The sequence below is a fragment of the Rhinopithecus bieti genome, unplaced genomic scaffold, assembly GCF_001698545.2.
Source record: "Rhinopithecus bieti isolate Rb0 unplaced genomic scaffold, ASM169854v2 scaffold_5497, whole genome shotgun sequence".
In the NCBI taxonomy this organism is placed as follows: Eukaryota; Metazoa; Chordata; class Mammalia; order Primates; family Cercopithecidae; genus Rhinopithecus; species Rhinopithecus bieti.
Window position 1 is genome coordinate 1,023,349 of NW_016805006.1, and position 18,936 is coordinate 1,042,284.

The 18,936-nt window shown below is 37.1% G+C and overlaps 1 protein-coding gene across 1 annotated transcript in view; it reads right to left on the reverse strand.

The window, feature by feature from the left end:
• The window catches only part of BCAS3 (BCAS3 microtubule associated cell migration factor), a 749,063-nt gene that overhangs the window by 461,987 nt on the left and 268,140 nt on the right, over positions 1 to 18,936 (reverse strand). Inside the window, exon 14 of the mRNA XM_017870817.1 lies at positions 5,273 to 5,406. Coding sequence (XP_017726306.1) covers positions 5,273 to 5,406 — 134 coding nt within the window. The remainder of the gene's footprint in view (positions 1 to 5,272; positions 5,407 to 18,936) is intronic.

Below are 18,936 nucleotides of genomic sequence, written 5' to 3' on the forward strand. Positions count from 1 at the left end.
CAAGACTCCGCTTAAAAAAAAAAAAAAAATTGAAAAGATAAGACTTCCCAGTTCAGCCTGAGAGTAAAATAACAGAGATAAAGAAAAATGTGCAAACCCATTTCCAGTCTTTATCTTTCCTAAACTGTAGCAACAAGAACACAAAAGCAGGAAAATATAAAAAAGGGATACAAATTCAAGATTTTAACATTTTAATTAAAGCTGATGAATTAATTCAAATAGAACTTGGACTATGAAAATGCCAAGACCCGGCCAGGTGCGGTGGCTCACGTCTATAATCCCAGCACTTTGGGAGGCCGAGGCGGGTGAACCACCTGAGGTCAGGAGTTCAAGACCAGCCTGGCCAACATGGTGAAACCTTGTCTCTACCAAAAATACAAAAATTAGGCAGGTGTGGTGGCGGGTGCCTATAGTCCCAGCTACTCGGGGGTGCTGAGGCAGGAGAACTGCTTGAACCCGGGGGACAGAAGCTGCAGTGAGCCAAGATCGCACCACTACACTCCAGCCTGGGTGACAGAGTAAGACTCCGTTTCAAAAAAAAGAAAAGAAAAGGGAATGCCAAGACCCTATCAATCAGTCAGTTGGATTTTCCTCTAGATATTAATTAGAAATAAACATACATAGCTTTTAAGAACTATTGATCTTTAAATGCTAGAACTCAACTTAAAAAAGTTAAGTAAAATCATTTTTTTAAATCCGCCGATCTCTAGTGCCAGGATAATAACTGAAAAAGATATAATACCACTGCACTGTTAAGAACAATTTCATCTACATAAATATTATGGGGATCTTAAGAAGGCACAACAGACCGACAAGCAAAGCAGCTATGGGTGCCAAGGTTAATGGGTCAGGTAACTTTGATGCTTTTGTTCCATGTATTTCGAGATTGTCTAAAATTTACCTCCAAAATGTTATTATGTATTACTTATATCATGAAAAAAATGCAAGAAATAAAGCAAAACAATGAAGTCAAACGAAAGATATTATTCAAAAAGCAAAGAATATAGCTATCACTAATATAGTTGCATAATATTTTAGAATTCCTAGCCAATATAAGAGAAAAATTTAAAAAAGATATTAATTTTCAGAAAATGTATTCCACTTAGAAATTCCAAGACAATTTACTGAAAAACTACTTGATCTTACAAGAGAATCTAGCAAAGCAGGCAGACACAAATTCAATACAAAATTATCAATAGGTTTGCCATACCACAGGAATGACAAACTTTAAAATGTTACAATTCCTAGCTGCAAAACTTCCACGACATAAAGATGTCAGTTCTAATTGTATTAAAATGTAATTTCAACGCAGTTTAAATAAAAATCTCCACAGGATTCACTATGTAACGCAATAAGGTCACTCTAAAACACAACAGCTGGGAAAGCTTTTGAAAATGAACAATAAATCAAGTCATAAAGCTCAAGTAAGTAAAAAAGTTGGTGAAGGGTGTTGTTTTTGCTTCCTATTAGAGAAATTTCCAAACATACACAAAAGTATAGAGAATATTAACATGACCCACCTACGTGCATCATTCAACTTCAGTAATTAACACTTTGCAAATCTGTTGACTCTATGTCATTGTTTGTTTTGCTAGAATATTTTAAAGCACATTAGAGATATCACATCTGTTCACCTGTAAATAATTCAGAATACACGCCTAATAAATAATGACTTTAAAAAAATTAGTTACAAGGCAATATGCAGTGGCTTATGCCAACACTTTGGAAGACCGAGGTGGGAACCCAAGAGTTCAAGACTAGCCTGGGCAACACGGTGAGACTCTCTCTCTACAAAACAGATACACAATTACATACACAGCAAACTAGTTATACCTGATAAATGTCATATAATACCTCGTTTGGGCCGGGTGCAGGCTCACGCCTGTAATCCCAGCACTTTGGGAGGCTGAGGTGGGTGGATCAAGAGGTCAGGAGTTCAGGACCTGCCTGACCAACATGGTGAAACTCCGTCTATACTAAAAATACAAAAATTAGCCGGGCCTGTTGGTGCGTGCCTGTAATCCCAGCTACTTGGGAGGCTGAGGCATGAGAATTGCTTGAACCCGGGAGGTGGAGGTTGCAGTGAGCCGAGATCGTACCATTGCACTCCAGTCTGGGCAACAGAGTGAGGCTCTGTCTCAAAAAAAAAAAAAACCTCGTTCATGGTCAATTTTCTCCAACTGTCTCAAATAATGTCTCTTCATACTTTATTTAGATCAGGGTCCAAACAAAATTTTCACGATGCATTTATTCAATGTGTATTTTAAGTCTCTTATAATCAACATAACCATCCCTCTATTTTCTACTGTCACTTATTTGTCCTATTATCTAACCAACCCTCCCCTCCCCTACTGCTAGATCATTTCAAAGCAAATTCCAGACATCTGTAAATACTTTTGCATCACTAAAAAATAAAGACTTTAAATTCTTGAATATCTAATAATATTATCTACATAATATGTAATAATAAACAATATCTAGTAAGTCAAATGTAAAAGCTCACCACTTCTCTGAAAATATCTTTCTATATTTGGTTTCTGTGAAAGAGGATTTAAATAAGGTCCACGCTTTGTGCTTAGATGATACTCTCCAAAGTCTCCTTCAAATTTTAACAGTTCACCTTTCCCCCATCACACATCACTTTTATTTTCCCGTTAAATTATTTGTTAAAGAAATCAAATCACATTTGTAATATAGAACTTCCCATATTTTAGAGTTGGCTAGTTGCATTTTCATGGTGTTGTTTACCTTATCCCTCTATTTCTGTATTTTCTCCAAAGTGCTAACTATATCTAGAAGCTGATTTGTTTGTTTGGTGGAAAAGTAACTATAGTTAACAATAATTTATTGTATATTTCAAAATAATTAGAAGAGTGGATTTAGAATGTTCCCAACACAAAGAAACAATAAATGTTTGAGGTGATGGATATCCCAATTAGTCAGACGAGATCATTACATATTGTATGCCTGCATCAAAATATCACAAGTACCCCATAAATTTGTACAACTATTATGTACCCACAAAAATTAAGAATAGGCCATAGTGGTGACTCACACCTGCAATTCCAGCATTTTGGGAGGCTGAGGCAGGAGGATCACTTGAACTCAGGAGGTTGAGACTGGCCTGGGCAACACAGTGAGACAACACAGTGTCATCTCTACAAAAAAAGAGAACAAATTGAAAAAATTGCCAGGTGTGATGGCATGTACCTGTAGTCTCAGCTACTTGAGAGGCTGAGACAGGGGGATCACTTGAGCCCAGGAGGTAAAGGCTGTACTCAGCTATGATCCTGCCACTGCACTCCAGCCTGGACAACAGAGCAAGACCTTGTCCTCAAAATAATATAATAATCATAATAATAATTATATAAGAAACTTTAAAAATAATTTTTAAAATTTTACTTAAGCTCGTTTTACATTAGAATATTTCAGTGAGGCTGGGTGCAGTGGCTCACACCTGTAATCCCAGCACTTTGGGAGGCCAAGGCGGGTGGATCACGAGATCAGGAGTTCAAGACCAGTCTGGCCAACATGGTGAAACCCCTTCTCTGCTAAAAATACAAAAATTAGCTGGGCATGGTGACACATGCCTATAATCCCAGCTACTTGGGATGCTGAGGTAGGAGAACTGCTTGAACCCAGGAGGTGACAGTTGCAGTGAGCCGAGATCGTGCCACTGCACTCCAGTTTGGGCAACAGAGCAAGACTCTATCTTGAGGGAAAAAAAGGAAAAAGAATATTTCAATGGAAAAACTTTCCCTCATCAACTACTTGTCTTATTCAATTGATACAAGAAAAGTGGGGTAGACACTGTGTATTTTTGGTTTATCAGTTTTCAGAGTGAGTTAGTAAACAAGCAACCTAGAGTAATGCCTAATGCTGTTTCAAACATATTCTTCTAAACTATTAGTGTTTAAGTTCTCTGAATTTAAGACGTTTCAATCCATTACAGTCATTTATTTTAGTGGGAATTCAAGAGAAACATCACTTTAGACAGCTGGAAAATGATAGGCTAGTCAATAAATAGAGTAGGGTCAAATGGCTATCTTGTAGAATAACATATACACAGTGTTATACTGGCAAGTGCACATAAGGTATGAGCAAAAGGTATTGGAGATTTTAAGCTATTAAGACAACATACAGTATCTACCATGTCATATTAAGAATATTAAATATATGTGGGCCAGGCACAGTGGCTCATGCCTATAATCCCAGCACTTTGGGAGGCCGCGGCGGGCAGATCACGAGGTCAGGAGTTTGAGACCAGCCTGGTCAAGAGATCATCCTAGCCAATACGGTGAAACACCGTCTCTACTAAAAACACAGAAATTAGCCAGGCGTGGTTGCAGGTGCCTGTAATCTTAGCTAGTCGGGAGGCTGAGGCAGGAAAATTGCTTTAACCTGGGAGGCGGAGGTTGAAGGGAGGCGAAGATTGCGGCATCATTGCAATGCAGCCTGAGCAACAGAGCAAGACTCCGACTCAAGAAATAAAATAAAATAAATAAAATTAAAATTAAAAAAGAATATGAAATGTATGTGAAGCACTTGGCATGGTGCCTGATACAAGTGCTCAGCAAATGATGCTGATACAAGTGGTGCCTGATACAAGTGCTCAGCAAATGACATATGCGTACCCATGCACGTGCACATGATTATTGGCTGGTAAATGTTTAAAATCTAGCTCTCTGAGGAAAAAGCCCTGATTTGTAGTGTTTGCAAATTTTCATGATCAAATAGTCCCAACATGGGTGATTTCACGCAATCAATATATCACTAAACACCGTGCCAAGGAGGGATGTGCATAACTGGTTCTCACTACCCTCCACTGTATCCATATATCCATATTCATCATTAAACTATTTTTGTATATATGAATATGTCCATGTTTACATGTATGTGTGTGTATGTATGCACATACATATTTATGTACACAGAATCCAAATGCCTGGTAAAAGGTCTGGAGAGACAGTAAATGAATGACAGGAGTTTTCTCTGGGGCAAGAAATGGTCTCGGGTTGGGAAGAGCAGGATAAACAGCAACACTGTTTTATCAAAATTCGTTGAATTTTTAAACAAAAAAATATTCATCTAGTGCTCATGTATTTACTGGGTCAAAATGGAATTTTTCCCTAATTATCTAACCCATGCTATCATAGAGAGCAATATTTTCTCACAAACATCAACATTAAGCTACAATGTGATATAAATGACCAGCTAGAGTAGATGTCATATCACACCAAGAAATCACCTTCTGAAAAATTATACAGCTTACTTTGGCTTCAGTTTCTCCCCTGTGAAGAGTATACAGATGGTGGACAGCACATTGCGATGAGGACCAAGGATGAGTCAGAATTTGGAAGACATGAAAGTCATGGCCAAGGGTGTCTGTTGTGACTAGAAGCATTCCTGGAAGACAAAAAACAAAGGGTAAAAATAAAAATGATTATGTATGTGGATGAAATATTCTAAAAAGCTACTCACAATATTTAAAATATTACCAAAGGGAAAAAAATTACCAAGGCTACAAGAAACTTTACCAAAAAAAAAAAGTAAAACAAAGTATCTTTTTCATGGGAATACCAAGCTTAATGACACATCAGTGTATCAGCAAGGTACAAACACTACATGTGCAAGTATTACGGTATTCCTGTAAAACTAGCAGAGAGAAGTTTGATATTCCTGGATTCACAGAATTCATAATTGTATTTTATTTTTTTCCTGAGGTAGAATCTCACTCTGTTGCCCAGGCTGAGGTGCAGGTACCTGATCACAGCTCACTGCAGCTGCAAATTCCTGGGCTCAAGTGATCCTCCTGCCTCAGCCTCCCAAGTAGCTGGGACTACAAGCACATGCCACCATGCCTGGCTAATTTTCTTTTATTTTTGTAGAGACAGGGTCTCACCATGTTGCCCAGGCTGGTCTCGAACTCTGGGCCTCAAGCAATCCTTCTGTCGTGGCCTCCCAAAGCTCTGAGATTACGGGTATGAGCCAGCATGCCCAGCCACAATCATTTTTCAAAACAAAGAACGTGAAAATGGCATACCCCCATGGAACTCTCTCTTTTGCAGTTTCTTCAAACTTTAATTCTATGCTCCAATTTATCTACTGATCCAACTACTACTTCCTGTACTTAATTCACCATGATATTTATTGAAAATGTCAATAGAGCCTATTACAGGGAAAGTTCTTAATTTTGATGAGATGTCATAGCTAAGAATTCTTTGCCTAACCCAAGGTCACAAAGATCTTCTGTTTCCTCATAAAAGTTTCATAATTTTATGTTTGACATTTAGACCTGTCATCATTTTAATATTTGTATAAGGTGTGGGGACCTTATACAACAAGTTATATGGCAAGGATCCTATACAAAACATGGATAAGGTTAACTTTTTTGCAGAAGATTTCCAATTGTTCCAGAAAGACTTCTTGAAGACACTGTCCCTTCTCCATTGAAGTAACACTGTCAACTTGCCAAGGATCAATTGGCAATATTTGTGTAGGCCTATTGTTTTTTGAGACGGAGTCTCGCTCTGTTGCCCACGCTGGAGTGCAGTGGCACGATCTCGGCAAGCTCCGCCTCCCAGGTTCACGCCATTCTCCTCCCTCAGTCTCCCAAGTAGCTGGGACTACAGGCACCTGCCACCACGCCCGGCTAATTTTTTGTATTTTTAGTAGAGACGAGATTTCACAGTGTTAGCCAGGATGGTCTCAATCTCCTGCCTGACCTTGTGATCCACTGGACTCAGCTTCCCAAAGTGCTGGGATTACAGGCGCAACCCACCATACCCGACATTTTTTTTTTTTCTTTTGAGACAGTCTCGCTCTGTCACCCAGCCTGGAGTGCAGTTGTGCATTCTTGGCTCACTGCAACTTCCACTTCCTGGGTTCAACTGATTCTCCTGCCTCAGCTTCCCAAGTACCTGGGGCTACAGGTGTGCACCACCATGCCTGGCTAATTTTTGTATTTTCAGTAGAGACGGAGTTTTGCCATGTTGGCCAGGCTGGTCTCAAATTCCTGGTCTCAAGAGATCCACCACCTCAGCCTCCCAAAGTGCTGGGAATACAGGTGTGAACTACCATGCCAGGCCAAGGCCTATATTTTGAAGTTCTATTAAATAAATTTCTGTGTCTATACATTCACTAATACCACACTCTTGGTTACTGCAACTTCACAGAAAATCTTGAAATCAGGTAAAATGAGCCTTTTCCTGCCTTTTTCAACATTATTTTAGTCATTCTTGTTTAGGATTTTGAGGGAACTGCTTGAGTGCAATAAATTAATTTGGGGACAACTGATATCCTAATATTGTGTCTTCTCATCTATTAACACAGCATATTTCTTGATTTAGATCTATTTTGACTTCTTTTCTTTTGTTTTGATTTAGATTTATTTTGACTTATTTTCTTTTGTTTGACATGCAGATTCTGAAAATATTGTCTTTTAGAGTTATTATAAATGGTATTATTTTAAAATTTTAATGATCAATTTTTGCTTGCTAGTACATAGAGATAAAATTGATGATTTTTTATCTCGACAACATATGTTTCCTGCAAGTTCTAGGGGTTTATACAGTACGTGAATTTTCTTTGATGACAATTATGTAGTTTAGGAACAGGCACAGTTTCATTTCTTCCTTTCTGATCTACATGCCTTTTCTTCAATTTTCTCGACTTACTGCATTTGCGGAGGCAAGCAGAAATAGTGAGGAGAGATTTCTGTGTTATAGGAGGAAAGCATTCAATCTTTAAGTATGACATTAAGTATAGGTTTTTTGTAAAAGCCCTTCGTGAAATATGCTGAGAGTTTTTATAATGAAAGAAAATCGAATTTTTCAAGTGCTTTCCTTCATCTATTGAAATGGTTATGTGGCTTCTCTTTTTAAATCTATTAATATAGTGAATTCTAACAATAATTGATTATCAAATGTTGAACATGTCTTGCATTCTTGGGATAAGTCTCATTTGGTCACTATGCTTTATTATAAGCAGCTAGATTCAATTTTCTAATATTTTCTTGAATATTTTCATATCTGTGTCCCTGAGAAATACTGGTTTGTAGTTTTCTTTTCTAACAGTGTGTTTGGCTGATTTTGCTATTTAGGACAATCCAGGCCTCAAAGAATCAAATGGGAACGCTCCCTACTCTGCTGTTTTCTAGAAAAAAAATATGCAGGATTGCTATTATTTCTTCGTTAAATGTTCAATGGAATTTTCAAGTAAAATATTTGGGCCTATTTTCGAAGATTTTTAACTACCATTAAATATTTTGTTAATTTTCTTAAAATTTCTTCTTTGACGAATTACTTTCTGTAATTCAAGGAATGCATCCTTTTTAATATCTGTAGAGACATTAATGATATTCACTTTTTCATTCACAATATTGGTAATTTGTGTCTTCTCTGTTTTTTTCTTCACCAGTCTGGGAAGGTCTTTTTAAGGTTAACCTATTCGGTTTCATAACTTTCTGTTTTTCTCTTTTCAATTTCACTGATTTCTGTTACTATATTTATTATTTCCTTTATTCTCCTTGTTTTGGGTTCATTTGCTCTTCCTTTTTTTGAGTTTCTTACGGGAGCAGCTTATTGTTTCAGGAACTTTCTTCTTTTCTGGAGTAAGCACATATAGGTATAAATGTCCCTCTAAGCCTGCTTAGCTAAATGTAACAGATTTGGATACGCTGCAATTTCATTTACATTCAGTTTTAAATGTTTCCTAGTTGCTTCCTCTTTTGCTCGCGGGTTAAAGGTATATTGTTTTGTTACCAAATATTTGGATATTTTCCAGATATCTTTCAGATATTATTGCCAGTATAATTTCATTATGACAAGAAGTTACTTCTTTTACATTTGTTAAAGTTTGTTTTATGGTTCAAAATATGATCCTTGTTCCATATACACTTGAACACCTAGAATATATTCTAGAAAGGTATAGAATTGGTAGAGATGTTTGCATCTTCAATTTCCTTACTGACTGACTGCTTTCTGTTCCATGACTGAGTAGGAGTCTCCAAGTATAATTGTGGACATAAGTAGTTTTCCTAAGTCATATTCGCTTCCTAAATTTTAGAGCAAGGTTCATGCATATTTAGGATTGTATGACGTCTTGGTCAATTAACCCTTTTAACATGATTTAACTCTGGTTATTTTCCTTGCTCTGAAGTCTACTTTTTTCCAATATTAATTTCACCATTCCAACTTTGTTTTGATTGGTACTTGCATGATATATATTTTCCATTCTTCTACTCTATATCTATCAATCTAGGCTTCTTTTAGGTAACAGTTGGGCGCTCTCAGACTTGCTCACTCTCTTTCAATCAAATCACTGCCTTTTAATTGGTGTTTGTAGTTTATTCATATTTAGTTCATACTGGTAGGGCTGGATTTAGGTCTACCACTTTATTATTATTTCTGCTTGTCTTGTTTCTGTTTTTTATTTCTTTTGTCATGTTTTCTTGCTGTTTTGGGACTATTTATTTGTAATATTCAATTTTCATGACATGCGAATTTCAACATTTTATTCAGTTTTGTTTATTTCTCTTCTCATGTTTTCTTGCTGTTTTGAGACTACTTATTTTTAACAATATTTAGTGTTGAATGTTAAAAATAAATAATTTATCTATGGGCTTTTGAACTATATCTCTTTATATTAAAATTTTACTGGCTGTTCCAGAGATTATAATACACAATAATAAACTTTATGTGCCTGTTCAGTTGTATTTTGTCTAGGTTTCATAATTGTTTTCTATGGAAAGGATGGTTTGTACATTTACCTTGCTATTCCAAGAAGTAGAATCACATTAGTATAAGCATTTAAACTAATGTTTTGTTGAACAAAAAGGCATGAAAGAATATTAAGCATCTGTGGGAAGACAAGGTAGTCACTTCAGTGAAAAGATGAAGTATATCTGAGTTTGCTATTTCTTTGGCAAATATAAGTACAGCTCTCGTCACTATATTAAAATATCCTACTAGATGCCACTGTCCTGGCTATTTCCAAGAGAATATATCTTAGAAAATGAAAGGTGCCATTTATTATAAATAATTTAATAAATTATTAAACCTGCAACTATATATATAACCTTACTTCTCATTATATATCTAGCTATGATCATGAGGTTATTTACATAGCTTATATTCTTTACTTATTGTTATTCAAACAATAAATTTGTTTTGTTTTGTCTGGAGATGGAGTCTTGCTCTGCTACCCAGGCTGGAGTGCAGTGGCGCAATCTCAGCTCACGGCAACCTCTGCCTCCCGGGTTCAAGCAATTCTGCCACAGCCTCCCGAGTAGCTGGGACTACAGGCGACTGCTGCCACGCCTGGCTAGTTTTTTGTATTTTAGTAGAGAGGGGGTTTCAACCATGTTGCCCAGACTGGTCTCAAACTCCTGAGCTCTGGCAATCCACCCACCTCGGCCTCCCAAAGTGTTGGCATGAGCCACCGCACCCGGTCTCAAACAATGAATTTCTAAGTTTAGGCATGAATGCTTTGTTGTCCATTGGTAGACAGTGTTTTGCCACTCCTCCTACTTTTTGCTGAGTTATAGTAAGTTTGAATGATCATAAATCCACTACTATCTTCTGATTCCACCTCTCTATAACAAATTTTCTGCACTTGACAAACAATTCAATAGAAACATCATTCTAACAGGAAATAAGATGCATTTGCATTTGTAACATATATTCCTCACCTACTATATAAACTTCATTAAATTTCATTTTAAATCACACCTCTTTATGTAGAATGAGCATTCAAATAAAGGTCCTCATTTGCCAAATCAAGACTATTATTGTTTTACATGTAAATGAAAATCACAAATGAACACTTTCCCATATGTTCCTAGCTTTTCAAACTGGCATTCGTCTCCGTTTAGCTATGATTATGTAAAACAAATTCAAATTTTCAGGAAAATGTCCACTAAAAACTTATGCCTATTATCTTCTGTGTATCCTATCTCAAACACTTTTATTCCACTTCTCCATGTAAATGTGGCTTCTAAGGTCCACCAATAAGTTTACTTTTTTCACAAAATTTTAAAATAATATAAAAAATGTAAAGAGCAGAAAGGAGAAAAGAAATAGCTAGTATAAGACTACATAATCACATGCTTTCTTTCCATTTACAATTTCCTCTTTTGCACACATTCTGCCAGGGAAATAGCAAGCTTTTTTTTTCCTCTAGAAAACAAGTTAAAATGCACATATACATAAAAGGAAAAACTTGTACAGAGTAGACTGTGGCTTGAGAACTATTTATGCTGCATCAGAAGACTAAACCAGACTCTGGCCTGGCCATAAACTAAACCCACGCCCCAAATGAGGTGCCAAGCCACAAAAAGCATTTGCGTCATCTGGGAATACAAGGAAAAAGAAGGACTTCTAATTATAGGGCCTGGAAGCGGAAGCCTAGAGTGATTAGCTGTTTAGGCACTTCTGTATGTTTATCTGGAAGCTTCCTCTCCCGCACTCTTAGCCTCAAGTTTGATAGATGAGCATTAGCGTTAGAGGGTGGGGACTGAAGCTGCTGATGGTACACAGCGTTCTCCAAAATCCAAGGTAGCTGGAGACTGAACATTAAGGCTTTTGTGGCCTCACACGAACATAAGTCTTTTCAACTGGGCGTCAGCTGGTTAACCCAAAAAGTAAAATTAAAGAGTAGCAAAATTTCACCAGGCATATGCTATAAAATCTTGGAAACATGAGTAGGTTTGCCTTTTTTGCCATATCCTATTTATAACACCTACCTAATTGTATGGTTCTTTATCATATACACACATGTGAACTAGAAGACAAACTACCAGCTACTCACACTCTTTTCCAAAAAGAGACATAAACATGATTATGCTGAATCAAATAGAAATCTTTACAGGAATTCAGATTATATCACTCATAAAAGAATTTTATACTTTGGCATTAATGCTTGTATATTTAATACTTTTCAATTAACACCTGTATAGATACAAAATTACAAATTACCTAATTATTTAGAAAAGTTAACAGCCAAATTTGTAAACACAAAAGCAAAGAAACAGAATCCCAGTACTGAGAGAAAGCTTTAACCTCCTCAGCTTACACAAATCCATAATATCATAGCTCATTAAAGTTGGATTAGTAAAACTTTCAAGCTGGACATGAATACGGGAAAACAATGGTCCCAAAGTCTCCATATGGGCAGCATACATTTCTTAAGTAGCTTATAGCAGCATATTTTTAAAGCTACTTACAGACACTAATAATCAAACTCATCAATGTATTCCTCTACTTTAGTAGCCTAAAATATAGTTAATCTTTATCAAATCTGCTATATAACACTCTGTTAAAGGCACTGAAGCAAACACTACCAAACAAAGCAGATGATTTAGCTGATCCCTTACAAAAGTTGCATATATCCATAACCAACATAAATTAGAAGAAATCAGTGATATTGCCCTTATTTGTTTCATGTGGAAAAGTCTAAATAAAGTGAACTGATTTTTCTAGCTCATTTTATTATATAACTTGTTATATTCATCCTCCTGCATTTTTAGCAGTTCAAAGTGTCTTATCATTATTCAAATATTTAATTATTTTCTTTCGCTTTGAATTGTAAAATGTTCAGGCTTATGAAGACATCTCTGGTCATTTCCAGTGAGTTTTCATATTAAGCATTCTAATGTTCATTATTTTTAACAGGTTTCTTTACCAAATAGATATTCAGGAAAGTGGTATATGCCTATGTACATGTGTTCTCATTTTTTCGGGTAGTTGAGAATATTTGTCCACTGCCAGAATATTTTTTAAAACTTTAACCTTTATTAATATACAATTTATATACAATAGATTCATTTTAGATGTACAGTATGATGAATCTGACAAATACATATACTTATGTAACTACTACCATAGTCAAGAGAGAGAGCATTCAAAAAAAGTTCCCTTGTGTTCACTTGCAAACCATCCTCTCCTCATCCACCTGGCCCCAAGCAACCACTCATCAGCTTTCTATGATGCGGGATTAATACTGCCTGTTTTAGAATTTAATGAAATGTAATCACACAATATTTTCTCAGTCTATTTGCTGCAAGTAACAGTACGTCATTCATTGATTTATATTGCTGACTAGTGTTCCATTTTAAGCACATACCACAATTTATATATCCATTCCGTAGCTGTTTCTAGTTTTTTGTTTTTGTTTTGTTTTGTGTGCGTGTGTGTGTTTTTTTTTTTTTTTTTTTTTTTTTTTAGACGGAGTCTCGCTCTGTCACCCAGGCTAGAGTGCAGTGGCACCATCTCAGCTCACTGCAACCTCTGCCTCCAGGTTCAAGTGATTCTCCTGCCTCAGCCTCCTGAGTAGCTGGGATTACAGGGGTTTGTCACCACACCTGGCTAATTTGTTTTCATTTTAGTAGAGACAGGGTTTCACCATGTTAGCAAGGCTGGTCTCAAACTCCTGGCCTCAAGTGATCTACCCACCTCGGCCTCCCAAAGTGATGGAATTATAGGCATGAGCCACCGCACCCGACCTGCTTCAAGATTTTTAATATTGTGACTCAAACTGCTATGAACATTCAAACACTAGTCTCCATGAGGACATGTTTTTCTTTTTCATGGGTGAATATTTAGGAGTGGAATTGCAGGGTCACATATTAAATATTCATAAGAAACTGCCAAACTATTTTCCAACGTGGCTGTATAATTTTACATTCCCACAAGCTCCATAACCTCACCAACATTTGATACTGTCAGTCTTTTTAATAACTTCAATTGGTATTCTCACAGTTTTAATTTGCCAACATTCCTTGGCGATCAGTGATGTTGATCAGTTTTTTAATGTGCTTACTGGCTTTTAAATATTTTCTTTTGTGACATGATTGTTTAAAATATTTTTCTCATTTTAAATTGTGTGTTTTCAATACCTCCCTACCTGTCTGTCTGTCTGTCTGTCTATCATCTATCAGAAATGTTCTCCTAGTCTGTGGCATGGCTTTTCACTAACATTTTCCCAAAAGATTTCCGATTTTGATGAAAATTTTGTGGTTTGGGTGTTTAAGAAATCTTTTTCTATCCAAAGATTAAAGGATATAACCTTTTTTTTTTTAAGTTTCACAGTTTTACTGTTTATGCTAAGCCTATTATCCATATAGAGTTAATTTTATGCATGATGTTAGTAAAGATTTATTTTTCCACCAAAAAATATCTCAGTTATTCTAGCACCATTTGTTGAAACAACTATATTTCACCTATTTAATTACCTGCCACTTTTGTCAAAAATCAAATGACTGTTTCTGGACATTATTCCATTCACTCATCTATGTCTATACTTACTCCCTAAAAATCCTTTCTTGGTGAGCTTAGATTAATTTAGAAATTTAGGTAGTTTAAGTCTTTAAAATTTACTCATCTTCTTCAAGATTGATTTGGCTATTTTAGGTCCTTTGAAATTCCATATAAATTGTGGCCGGGTGCAGTGGCTCACACCTGTAATCCTAGCACTTTGGGAGGCTGAGGTGGACAGATCATGAGGTCAGGAGATCGAGACCATCCTGGCCAACATGGTGAAATCCCACCTCTATGGAAATTGCAGTGAGCCGAGATCGTGTCACTGCATTCCAGCTCTGTCACAGAAAAAAAGAGTAAGAGGCTGGGCGCGGTGGCTCACGCCTGTAATCCCAGCACTTTGGGAGGCCGAGATGGGCAGATCACGAGGTCAGGAGATCAAGACCATCCTGGCTAACACAGTGAAACCCCGTCTCTACTAAAAACTACAAATAAAAAAAAAAAAAAAAAACTAGCGGGGCGAGGTGGCGGCGCCTGTAGTCCCAGCTACCCGGGAGGCTGAGGCAGGAGAATGGCGTGAACCCGGGAGGTGGAGCTTGCAGTGAGCTGAGATCCGGCCACAGCACTCCAGCCTGGGCGACAGAGCGTGTCTCCTCCTCAAAAAAAAAAAAAAAAAAAAAAAGGGGAAAATATAATTGGAAAAGTCTAAGGATAAAAGAGTGTTAGCTTCTGGTGTATATTATGTTCCAACACAAAGTTTAGTACTCAAGATCTATATGTATCTACATGGCAGTATCAGACTGTAACCAACCTCAAGGAAAAATTACACATACAGATACAGTCAACTAACGCTAAATTCATGTCACGGACAATAATTGCTGAAGTGCGTAATAAAGTACACCTTGAATGGAGGTTAATAGGAATTTGGTAGACAGAAGGGATAGTAAAGTGAAATAATTATGAATAGCATAAGACAGGAAGCAGAAAAAAAGAAGAGGATTTCATGGAGACCAATCTGTATCAAGCAGATTCTTTATGTGTTAGGACTACAAAATAATTTGAAAGGTAAATTCGGAAATGTAGGAATTTCTAAACGTAGGAAGGGCATTCCGTGTATTTCAGAGATGTGTGAAACAGATCTTTCAAACTCTATGGATGTTGCTTAGAGAAGTATATACATAAATAAAATTCAACAAACCGTATACTTAAAATTGGTGCAACTTATATCACGTAAGTTACAATTCAATAAAAATGAAGACAGCCAAAAACAAAAATAAACGTGAGGACAAGATAAACTTGTTGGCTTTATATGGAGTGAACAGAGAGAGGGAAAATACAATATGTTAAACAGACCAGTTAGAAAGTTAAAACACTTGAGCAGCCACCCCACCCCCATGGAAGAAAAAAAAAAGAGAGAGAAAAACTCAAAACACAGCATTCAGAGAAGGATATATAAAAAATACAGATATATGGGGAGGGGTAAAAAAAGAGGTCAGAAAAAAAAAAAAGAGGTCAGTGAGTCTCAGCTTGGCTAAATGGGTGCTCAAAGAACCATGTATCACAGTGCTGAAATGAAAATATAACAGACATGAATCAGGGTTCTGGCTCAAATGTTCAGAAACTAAGTAACTAAGTAACAAATGATAATGATTAGATGAAAGATAAAGTTTCAAAGATAGTCATCAAGTGTGCTGTATCAAATTGTACATCAGTTAACACAGTTTGGGTATATAAGCATACATTGAAAATATTACCAAATGACCAAGTGTCTCTGGAAATTAGGTTTGATTACCTACAGGAACAGTATCAAAGCATGACTCTGCAACTATGTCACAGAGCAAGTATATATAAGAACAATGGCTGATCCACAAAAAAGATGACTGGGTAGGCAGGCATTGTGTGCACAACCACATTATATACTTATTCAATGTCTTCTTAGAAACAATCAAAGAAACAAAGGGAAAATTATAAAATCAGATCATTTTAAATTATATCAATAATTATAGTATAAATTATTTAAATAACTATAATTGTATTAAATATTATTTTACATTGTTGTACTCTTAAAACTATATTAACATTACATTTATTAATTCTTAATTCTAATTGATAAACACTGCCTCCACTTTCTTAGCCTTCTAGATATCCTTTTTAGACTTCATATGCGTGGAAGAATTAATCAGATTTTTCATTTCGTCTATGTTAATAAGTCCATACATAAACCTTCTCTTGCTATTTGCATTGCATTGCATTGCACTGTGCTGCACTGCACTACACTGCACTGCACTGCATTGCATTGCATTGCATTGCATTCCTCCACCTCCTGGGTTCAAAGGACTCTCATGCCTCAGCCTCCCAAGTAGCTGGGATTACAGGTACGGGCACAAGCCACCACACCCGGCTGATTTTTGTATTTTTAGTAGAGATAGGGTTTCACCATGTTGGACAGGCTGGTCTCAAACTCCTGACTGTTTGGAGGAACGGAGGTAAGATGGCGCACTTCCGGGTTCTTCATCACCAACTTTTCCCACTCCCGCGAAAATGCAGCCAGCGCCCTGGAAGGTGCAGACCAACCGGGCATGCGCCAGGTGACGTCAATCCGAAGAGACCAAGATTTACCTGGTGGCACCTACGGAACACCCCCGACGCGCCCGTGCCCCACCTATTGCCCTCCCACTCCCAGAAAAGCCTCTCAGGGCAAGCCCGCGGCGCAGACTTCCCAGCCCCCCACTCCTGTCGGGACTGCATTAGGAACTCCGTCGGAGAGCTCCACAGGGCGACTCTCTTGGCCTCCTTTGCCAGAAGCCTACAGACCTCTCCCTACCCACCTTCTTCCCTGAAGCTAGGTGACCAAAAATAAATTTGCAGTTTTGCTCCTACCCTTGCCTACTGGCTGGTTCTCTTGTGCTCGCTCTGGTGGTCTTAGAAAAACAAATCACTGACCTCAAGTGATCCACTGGCCTCGGCCTCCCAAAGTGCTGAGATTACAGGCATGAGTCACTGCACTCAGCCTCTTACTGTTTTTACATTTTCTCTTTGCTCCTCCATTCCTGCACCCACTCTTCATTTCTCACTGCCCCCGACCACAGGTACTCACCTTACTATATATAATAAATCTCTCTGAAATGAATATGTATCTTTGAGAAATATTTAGGCTGTTTTCACAGCAATGTTCAAAATATGTAATGTATGGCAAGATACAAGCCAATCTGAATAAGAATAGTGAAACAAAGTGCCCACCACCCCCTACCACGGAGGGAGGCCCAAAGGCAAGTGGGAGGGGCAAGAAGTATTCAAGTACTTCAGTGTTTAACAACCAGTAAGGGTGTACTGATAAATGAAAAGTTGAAATCAATAGCTGCTTTGCATGTATGTACCTGACTATATAGATCCTTCTTTACCGTTTGCAAATTAAATATTATGTTTATATTATTGTAAGTATTTATATTATATCTGTTGTAGACGGTCTATTTTTACAGGTATATATGTCGACTTCACATTTTTTACATAGTATCCCAATGTATGCATTCACATCTCCCATGAGTTCATTCACTACTAACTGAGCACCTTTACTGAATTAAATGGTAGTGCTGTGGCAGTGGTGATGAAGAACGGGCAAGGCTCTTCACTTACTGGTGGAACCCAGGGCTACATTAGGACTTTAGGTGGGACCTGGGCATTTTTGTCTTCATGGGCCCTCTCCTCCATGAAAAAATATTTAAAGTTATATTTTTTTACTCTATTCTATTAACTGAAAAGCATGTGTTTTTTTGTGCTTTTAAAATAAATCAGAAGATTATAGTGAGGTTCTTTTCTATAAGTATTGTGGTCCCTAGACACTGTACCTACCATACCTAGGGGTAAGTCACCCCTGCAAAGATCCCTCTCTTACACAACTACAGTGCCACAATGAACAGAGAGCAAACAGAACTAATTCTTCAGGGAGTAAATCCATTACATGAGTAAAGGATACCACTTTACAAGATGATGAAACAATAGAGTAAGTACAAACCTACTATGGAAACATCCTCTTCTAATGAAAAAAGGAAATAAATTCTTCAAGTTGCCTTTGCATTGTGAATGAAATAATATAGGTGTCTGACGGTGATAAACCAGAAGCTGTCAGATTAAAAATCTCAAGCTATGTTATGCTGTAGATCTGTGATGCATCATAGATGTTAAAAACAAATCAAGATACGGTATTTCTCCAACCGCTTGCTAGAATCAATGGGACAACATTTATGTCCAAAAAGAAAAACCTAAACTTCTTTAACGATTTACCCAAGACCACAATCACCTTTTAATATATATCATTTAAGTAACCAGAAGAATTTCACATCTGTTAAAGATGCAGCCAAGTATCTAAAGGGGTACATATTTAGTCTATTTTGCTAGAGATTCAACACTCATTTTCCTCTTATTAATGGATGGAAAAGCATTTTCCCTGCCAAGGAGGGGTAATTATTTAAAATGTAGATGTGTTGTCCTTTACAGTTCTCAGTTGCTCAGCTGGCAGAAGTAATGCCTCTGGAAAGCAAATCAATTATTTACTGAATTCAAGGTGGCAAGTCTGTTTATGTCAGGCTTATTGCACAGAATTGAGGATTTCTTCCTTATGCTTCTAATAGACAGTTTGATAAATAAGAATATTCCTTTTTTGTTGTCCAAAAACATAATAGTA